Here is a 9,499-nt window from a genome sequence, read left to right on the forward strand (position 1 = left end):
CCAGGGTGAACAGAGGAACAAACTGGCCTGTGGTGGTGACGAGGCTGGGACCCTGAGCTCGGGTGGCCTGGGCTGCACTAAGGGAACCTTTCCCAGGGAGGAGAGGCTGTGTCTGCAATAACAGGGGAGACAGGGGGAGCCTGTGGGGAGGGATGGAGACCGAGAGCCTGGCTCCTGGGGGCCGAGCGGCACAGGGCACCCGCCTGGACATCACAAGGGACCTGGCAGCCTCTGCCACTGTCCTGTGGAGCAGACGCTGTGTCACACTAGGACCCGAGTCTGAGCTGCAGAAGCAACCTGGCACTCGGGGGCTCCCTGGGTGAGTGCAGGACACAGAACAGGATGTAGTTCTAGTTTGTAAAGGGAACAGCAGCCTCTGAAATCTCAGGGAGTCTGTAACACACACACCGTGAGAGTGTGGAGAGGCTGAGGATGAGGTGCAGGCCGCTAGCTGAGCTCCAGGACGGGGGTACAGGGAGGAGAGAAAGCGGGCAGGGATGGGCGGACAAAGGATTCAGCAAAAGGGGAACCGAAAGAAAGACTGACCAGGGCTGTGTCCCATTTATGACTATTCAAGCTTATATGTTTACGTCCAACGAAACATTAAAAACGAATGAGGAAAACCTAAGACCTAGTGATATATAAATTCTGGAGAAGGCTTGGAAGGGTTTTATTGTTTTGCATGAAAACAAATTCTATGACATGTCATGGATGAGAGAGCTTTTGTAAACAGGATGTCTTGCTTTGCTAGGCATTAGGTCACTTTAATCAACAGTAAAATGCAGGCTTTCTCTTGTCATAAATTTTATTTAACTGAAGAAATAAGTTAAATAACAGAGTTTTCTCTGTAGTTCCTGGGTTGGAAGATTGAGAGAGAGAGAGGGGTGTTCTTATGTTGCTTTATCAGTTCTTGTATTTATATTATTACGTAACTTTTTACACCAGCTTGCACCACCGCAGCCTCCCGGCTTTATTTTCATCTTCAGGATTACTTTTTTGGTGCTGTCTTCCTCCTAAGCTTTCACCTCCTCACAGCTCAGGCCACCACCCTCCCTGCAGCCAGAGAGGAGTCCCCTCTGTCACTGGTTCCCCCCTTTCCAGCAAGTGGGGGTCTGGCTGGGCTGCTGCTGAGACAGTTCTAAGTACCTGCTTCCCTTTTCCCTGGAGAGGGAAGATGTGAAAACTGGGGAGTGGGGGGCAACCACGAGTCCAGGGCTCGTGCTGCCTGCGCTCAGCTAATAGACAACACAGGAGCTGCGCTATTTAGAATAAGCGTTTATTATCAGAGCACCAGTGGTCTGAGAAGGCAGCGGGTTAACACCTCCAAAACCTTCCTTCACATTCTCAGACTGGCTGCGGGTATTTAAGGGGAAATCTGGGTGTTCCTCTAAAGGCTACATGAGGGTTCGGGGGTCTACGTGGACCTCCCCTCTGGCTACGTGGTTCTCCGGTGGCGTCAGCAGCCCGGGAACAATGACGGGAGTCACCTGGAAGGAATGCTAGACCATAGAGATTGTGATCAGTAGGCATAAGGGCATTAATCATAAGTTTCAGGGTAATTTTCTAAAGCAGGGAACTGGGACAGGGGACATTCCGAGCTCAAGCCTCAGGGGGACAATCTATTCCTAAACTATAGGTCAACGAAAGACACGGAGATGCCTCTACTATGGGGGTCGCAACCAGGCCTGCTTCAGGCGGAGGATGAGACTACAGGAACTGCTGGGATCCTGGTGACCACATGACAGTGCTGGGACAGTACCAGGAGGGAGGGGCCCCGGGGAGAGCAGGGAAAGGGGGGAGCGCTGCTGGGGAGGTCCCTGCAGGAGAGGGACCCTGGGTTGAGTGAGGGGAGCCCAGGACTCCGGGTCTGGCTGTGCCCTGTGGGATCCGGGAGAAGCTCACCCCCAGGCAGCCTCCTCCTCTGTGACCCCTCTAAGGTCCCCCAAGTGGTGACATCCTGAGTCGGGGCTCCGTCCAGACAGGACTCACCTGTGGCTTCTCAAGGTCTCGTCTCAGTCTCCTCATCCTGCCCTGTCCCTGTGTCCCCACAGAAGCTGACAGCTGGGGAGCCTGTTTAGGGCGCCCTCCAGGAGAAGACCCCTGGCCGTCCCTGCGGTCACTTCGTCAGACCCTAAGGGCAGCGGGGCTCCTCCTCTCCTGGCCTCCTGCACCTGCCCACTGTGTCCTCTGCCTCTGCTCCTGAGAGGGGCCTTAGCACGGGGTCCACAGACCACCTGCTGCCCGACATCCTGTCCTCCCCACAGGGTGGGCAGTGTGGTCTGCACAGCGCCCTCAGGGAAGTGACTGCAGCTGTGTGAGTCAGAAGCCGCCAAGGCCTTGGCCACAGTTTCCAGTTCCTGTGTGATTAGCAGGAAATGCCAGGTCTCCCTCCTGTCCCCCAGGTACAGACCCTCTTAGCAGCGCGTGGGGCAAATAAGACAAACGTGAAAATCTCTTAGGAAGGTGCCACATAGAGAGTGGAAGTCACATTTCCCTTCATAACAAAACCTGACTGATGTCGTTTGTTGCACCAAAATTGGTTTTTCAATATTAGCTTCACACGCTGTGTGGATAGTGATGGTGACTTGAGCTCCTCCAAACTTCTTTGATTTTGCCTGTTTGTTAATGAGGGAACCAGCAGGATGTCACACTGCATAGTAAGTCAGAGCCACACATCTAGGCCATCAGGAGTCTGGATGTCCTGGGTTTACCTGGGTTTGCATTGTTTGTGACTACAGAGCTAACGTCTGGAAGGTGCACACATCACAGCGCCTACCTGAGGAGGAGACACACTCAGGACTCTTGAATAAACGCCATAACCCCCGTAATAGCTTTAGATGAACACACAATATTTTACAATTACCAAGCAAACCCTGAAGAAATGGGGAAGATGCCACACCAAACAGAGTCGATAATATCAATCTTTCCAGCCCGAGCTTGGCGCCTGCACCTGTCCTCCCCTCCATCTTTCCAATTCTCCCTGGCAGCACACGTGCCAGGTACTTCCTTGGTGACATGGGGCTGACAGTGGCTGTGGAGCAGCTGCTGTTGACACAGCGATGAATTTGCTTTTCATATCAGGGCTTTGATAAGCATGAAGGCTCGGCTGGATTATGGCTTATTTGAGCCCCTATGGGATGGCACCCCCGGGTGTGTGACTCCGAGAAGCCCATCCCTGTACCCAGGAGGAGACCCCTGAGACGGCCAGTGGCTGAGAGAAAGCGCTGCACCCTGGACCTGGGACTGTCTGGTTCTGATACCAGGGAGCTTGGGCAAGAATAATCGTCCCAATAATGAGAGCAGCTCACATTTCAGAACCATTATTGAACATGGTGCTGAAAGATCTACTTAAATCCTATCAGTAATTCTGTCAGGTGGGCACTGTGACCATTTCCATTTCACAGACGAGAAAGCTGAAGGCAGGGAGGTTAGTAACTACTCAAGTCCACACAGCCGGGAAACAGGACCTGGACTCCACTCTAGCCTCTGACGCGGAGTCCAGGCTTCTGACTGTCACACTAGGTCACCTAGACTCACGCCCACGTCAGTTTCCAGTGGATCCAACACTGAAACACAATCACTGACCATAGCAGGGCCACTCTTCTTAAAACATGTGCAACTCCCATAAATTAGCAGGAAAAGGGAACAGGGGCAGAGGACATACGCAGACTTTCATCTGACAGAAAAGGAGCTTACAACATGGCAATAACATCAAATGATTGACTTCACTTATATGAGAAATGCACGTTTAAATTACAATCACATAGAATTTCCCATTATTAATTTGGGAAAAGGACAAAAAGCTTGATTGTGGTGTGTTGGTGGGAAATCTCAACATGGTCATTAAATGTGGGTTAGAACAGTCTCTGGAGGGCAATTTAGCAAAATCTGTGACAGGTTCAGATGTTCATGCCTTCCAGCCGTTGGACCGGCCCATGACCTAGCTTCACACACACACACACACACACACACACACACACACGCTCGTGTGCAGAGACTCAGGTTCCAGGCTGCTCAGTGCAGCATTGTTAGAGGTGGCAGGAAACAAGCCAAGTGTCCCTCAGAAGTGGATGCGAGTGGGGCACCTGGAACAGTGTGCAGCCACTAAACGAGTCACCTCCATGTGTCCAGACGCAGACTGGGCTCCCACTGGTGTCACTACGAGGGAAGTCAGGGGGTAGAGGGTGTGCATGGCGTGTGTCCTCATGTGTGCAGGTACACGTGTGCGCTTGTAGACATGTCTTATCTCCGATGAACACACAGGAATCGTGCCTGCCAGTGGGAAAGGGAAGGAACTCGATGGGTTGTCTGAGGGACACTAGACACTCGCTCTCTGACAGCCGCTGATTTGCAGGGACAGGAAAGTGTGTCTGGTGGGTGGGGGTGAGTGTCTCTTTCTCCAGGCAGTGCGAGTATTAAACTCCAACTGACCGGGGAGTCCCTCCTGCAAGCCAGGGTGGGCGAGTGTCTGCCACAGGCCTCTACCTGCCCTGCGGTGCCTGAGGGACGTGTGGCAGGAAGGGACCGAGGAGGAGCTGTGAGGAGCTGGCAGGAGGCTGACGAGGGAAGACCTGTAACTCTCCTGGACGGCCTGAGGCAGGAACAGACTGACCACGGCCCCCATGATGCAGGCCTTGAAGGCTTCTGGCCTTGGAGCCCCCACATGAACAGTGTGAGGGACCCAGTCCTGTGAGGGGAGCTGAAGAGACTGAGGACGTGCACAGTGACGTTAGTGATTAAATGAATACAGAGACGCCTGAAATACTTGCCATGTGAACATTGGCATGAGTGCGCTCGGCCCCCAGGGAGAGCCAGGAAGGGCAGGTGAGCAGGACGGAGGCAGGCCTGGTGCCAGGAGGACTTCAGGTTTGGAGGGACAGCTGTGTCCCCGGCAGGCAGCAGCCACCCCAGGCGGCCTCTGAAGGCAGGTTGTCCTTCCTTTCAGGATGAGGTCATTTGTGGAACTTCCTCTGGTCCATCCTGTCCTCCCCTGGTCTCCAGGAGGGACAGAGGCTATCAGGCGCCTGAGGAGGAAGGGGACAGGCTGGGGAAGTGCTGTCTTGGTGGCAGGGACAGTGGAACTCCCCATGGATCCTTTGCTCCCCCATGTTCTCTAGTCTCTGGCACTTACACAGGGCCCTGTCAGTAGTGTGGCCACAAAACATAAAACAGATCACACTACTCCTGAAGTGACAAGTGGAACCCACACGTGGTGCTCCTGGCCCCTCACCTCTGTGGGGCCGAGAGCCGGTGAGAACATGTGGGTTCCGTGGGCGCAGCTGCGAGGTGGTGGAACCTCCACCCCGGTGCCAGGACCCCGCCCTCCCTGTGTCATGGGACACGTGCCATGGGACAGACACACCCTGTTCTAAGACCCCAGGTGTTGTCATGGTTACCGCAGCACTGCCCAGCCCAGCCTGACCGCTACTCTGCCTAGAAAGAGGGAAGAGACCAGCTTCGTTATTGTCCCGGTGATTCCTGCTGTGAGCCCTGCTACCCCAGACTTAGGGCCTAAAACGCCCCCATGTGCAGTGTCAGGGTTTCTGTGAGGTAGGACCTCCGCTGTTCCGCGGGCTCCTCTGGCTTGGGGTCTCTCAGACAGAAACCAGGACCTTGGCTGGGGCTTGAGGGTCAGGGGAGGGGTCTGCTGCCAGCTCATCAGGGTTGCTGGTGGCATGCACTCCCTGTGGCTGCTGGCCCAGGGCGCTGCCCCTTCCCTGCGGTGGCCCAAGGCTGCTCCCAGCTCTGTGGCACTCCATTCCTTATAAGCCAGTGCCAGGTGCAGCCACACTCCAGGAGAGGGGGTCACACTGGGTGACCACGAGGTGGGACGGAGCCACTCTAGAAGCTGCCTCCTACAGATGCGCTTCTCACTGATGGGAGATGTTCTGGGCACCTCAATCCATGATCTTGTTACCTCACTTGTCACCGTGAGGCAAGGAGGGGTCTGCAGGTCTGCAGGTGGATGAGTGGCCTGCCCAGGGCTGCACCCGCTACAGCAGGACTTGATTCCAAATGTTCACATCGCTGCCCCAGGCTGCCTCCCGAGACCCCAGGGAGAGCCCTGGTGACTTCCCTGGAGACAGGTGGTGTGGTTCTTCCTTCGTCCCTCACGTCTCCCTTTTCCGATGCCCTAGGCGTCTGTGGCACTGGGCCCCTGAGTTCTGGAGGTGCGGATTCCAGAGCCCACATCTCTCTGAAGAGGGTCCAAGGAGGCTCCGTGTTATTCCACGTGACTCGGGAGCTGGAAGGAGACTCAGAAGCTCAGCTGGAGCAGATCGAGTGGCGCTTTGGCCCTGAGACCACCTACACAGTCCTGCTGCGAGTGGGCAGCGGTGGGGACCTGCCAACCTGGGTCGGCCTCCAGGACAAGTACAGGCACAGGGTCCATGTGCCCAATATGAGGTCCCTGCTCATTGAGAACCTGACCACTGAGGACAGTGGACAGTACCGGGCTCGAGGCAGCTTCACTGGAGGAAGGGGATTTACCCAGGTGTTCCAGCTCACTGTCTACGGTACGTGACATCTCTCACCCCCTTCCAGGGCCAACTCCTTTTCTGGTCCCCACGAGTGTCACATAGGCCCTCCTTCGGGGACTCCTTCCAGACCCAGCCTTCAGTCTCTCTTAACTCCCGGGAAGTCAGGTGAGTGAGCTCAGCACAATTGCAGAGCAGACCTGTCACTCACCTGAGCTAGAGTCACTGCAGTGTTTGGGGACAGGAAGACAGAACCTGGGAGGGGATGGGGTTATCGCCACAACACTTCTGCCTCTTTAGAGGAATCAGTGCAGCCATACGTCATCCGTGTGATAGTTTTCTGTGCTGCTGATAGTTTCCTGTGCTGCTGTCACAAAGTACAACAGCTCTGTGCTGAGATCCACACACACTCATTATCTCACCGGCCATAGGTGAGAGGTCACACACTGAGCAGGAGGCAGGGTGTCAGCAGGGTTGGTGCCCTTCTGCGGGCTCTGGGGACCCAACACTGCCCTCCCCACCTCCCAGTGGCACCCGCGTCCCTGCATGGGGGCCGCCCTCCCCGCCTCCCAGGCCAGCAGTGCTTGTCTCATCCTCCTCACGCTGCTGCCTCTGAACCCTCTCCTTCCGTTTCCACTTTGAAGGATCTGAGCTCAAGCGTCCCACCCAGACTCTCCCCAAGAGCCTCCTTATTGTCCTGCAGTTGATTAGCAATGGTAATTCTGCTCCCTTATTCTCCTTGCGTGTCATCCAACGTGCTCACAGGATTTCACAGTTACCACGTGAACATCGTGGGGCCGCTGCTCGGCCCACCACAGTCTGGAAACCCACGTGTAGGCAGGTGCTCCCTGCCCCGCCCGCGCTCACCCAGCACCTGGCCGAGGCCTCACTCACCGACACCCCACACATCCAGCTCGGAGAGACTACGGACATGCCGGAGACAGGTCACACGGCCACACTTCTTAGGCTCATCAGGCCACTTCTTTCCTTCCCTAGAGAACCTCTCTGCATAGGGGACGTCCTGCTGCAGCCAGTGGCTTCTGCAGCTTTAAGTCCCCGTAGGATTCTGTCACTTGACTTCCTGTGTGGACCTCAAGTTCAGTGGCCTGTGCTAACCACGCTCACAGTGGCCCTTCCTCGTCACAATCACCGCCTTTCCCACAAATGTCTGTTTGCGGGATCACGGGCCTTTCTCTGGGCTCCCAGAGCTGGCGGCTTCCTCTCTCCCTGGGCCGAGCCGTCCCACATGGCCTCAGCAGGAGACGCAGAGCACGGCCCTGGCCTGGGCGGTTCCTCCTGTGCCAGACTCTGCACCTCCCAGGAGACACCCCAAGTTCTGAGAAATGATGGGCCTTGAGTAGGTGGGGTCCAGGCTTTATTTTCTTGAGGGAGATTTTTAAGACTTGCTGAATTTGGTGGAATGATGTCAGGCTTCACCCCGCGTTTCCCTTCCTTATGATCACTTGCTGTGGATTTTGGCCAATTCTGTTTTACCTGGAAAGTTCTCTCGCCTCCTCAGCAGGAGGAAGCCAGCGCTTGGTGAGACTGGGTGAGAACCTGCACTGTGAAGGCCCCCACCTGAGCCTTCTGTCTCCCCCGCCCCTCCACCACAGAGCCAGTGCCCCTCCCCCAGATCCTGGCCAAGTCACTGTCTGTCACAGCAGACTGGTGCAACGTCACCCTGGAGTGCAGAGCCGTGGGGGCCTCGGAGGACCTGAATGTGACCTGGTGGCACAGTGACATCCCCAGGAAGTGGCAGCAGACAGGAACCCTGGGACCAGGCCCCAGCGTCCTGCCCCTGGCTGTGCGCCTGCCCCTGGACCAGGCCAATACCAACCTCACCTGTGCTGCCAGCAACCAGGAGGACCTAAAAACTGCCACCACCACCCTGAGGAACGTCTGTGCCCAAGGTGAGTATAAGATGCCCGGGGAAAGGTAGCGCTGTGGCTCCTGCAGGCTGACAGCACACCTCCCACCTGGTCACACACACAGAGCAGCTGGGAGTCACACCCAACTCATGTCTGCATTTAAATGTCTCTCACCATCGTGCCGTCCTCTGCACTCTGGGCCCTGCTGACCCAGGAGGAAGCCTTCCTCCCACCCCCACCGCCACCCAGAGCCGTCTTCTGGACACAGAACCTGGGTTGTGTCATTTCCTGTGTCGTCTGTGGGATTGGTCTCCAGGGGCTCCCTGAACGATTCCTTGGGGGGATGCCCCCCACCAGTGTGTCTGACCTCACTCACACCCCACACACCCAACGCTTCCCGATGCCTCCACCACCCACCCTCCCACAGGAATCCTTCATTTCTTGTCATATTTTATTAAAGGGTTTCCCACAGGCACAGCTGACTTTGTGATCATGTGACCCATGCTGTCACACAGGGCCCCTCGCTGGGTTTCCACTTGACTTCTAATGAAGTTGAACAACGGGCTCCTGGTTCCCATATATACGGGGCCATGCGGCTGCCGTCCTTGTCCTGCCCTCAGGTGTGACACCTCCTTCCAGGAGCAGTCCATGGCCCCCACACTGGTGGCAGTGCTGTCTCTGTGAATGGATGGGTGTCCTTTGTAGACTAGTCACCTTGTCCTCCTTTGGCTCCATGTGCCAAGCAGGGCTTCTGGACAAGTTTGCTCACAGCTGGTGTTTCACTGAGTGAGTGACTCACCTGTGCCCCTGTGTGCAGCCTGGGCTTTGAACCCATCCCCCACCCGCTGAGGGGTCTGACGTGTCAGCCTCACGTAAAACCCATCACCCTCTCCCCCACCACAGTCTGATGTCCCAGGTGAATTTCAACTCTCAGCATGACCCACAAGACCCCCAATCATTCCTGCTCCGCCCATGTCCTGCCGGCCCCAGGGGTGCTGGCAACTCGCAAGGGCTGGCTTTCTCCAGGGCGCCCCCTTCCTGGAGTGCTGTGCCCACCCAGAGTGTCTGGGAAACTCCTACGACTCCCTCCAGACTCAGGTTACCCATCACCACATCCGGTATTTCCTGTCCTCCCTCCTGGGTGACGAGCTCCTC

The 9,499-nt window shown here is 56.2% G+C and overlaps 1 protein-coding gene across 7 annotated transcripts in view; it reads left to right on the plus strand.

Moving 5' to 3' along the window:
• LOC109377783 (SLAM family member 5-like) overlaps positions 1-9,499 on the plus strand; it is a 62,151-nt gene that overhangs the window by 9,713 nt on the left and 42,939 nt on the right. For 6 of the 7 annotated variants that reach the window (XR_002122934.1, XR_002122933.1, XM_019634246.1 and 3 more), the window contains exons 2-3: positions 6,138-6,515; positions 8,090-8,386. The exons of the other annotated variant lie outside the window; for it this stretch is intronic. Coding sequence is in view for 4 of the 6 variants with exons in the window: in XM_019634246.1 (XP_019489791.1) it covers positions 6,138-6,515; positions 8,090-8,386 (675 nt within the window). In the remaining 2 variants the exon portion in view is untranslated. The remainder of the gene's footprint in view (positions 1-6,137; positions 6,516-8,089; positions 8,387-9,499) is intronic. 7 annotated transcript variants of the gene reach the window in all.

This window comes from Hipposideros armiger, unplaced genomic scaffold (assembly GCF_001890085.2).
Source record: "Hipposideros armiger isolate ML-2016 unplaced genomic scaffold, ASM189008v1 scaffold_1553, whole genome shotgun sequence".
Classification (NCBI taxonomy): domain Eukaryota; kingdom Metazoa; phylum Chordata; class Mammalia; order Chiroptera; family Hipposideridae; genus Hipposideros; species Hipposideros armiger.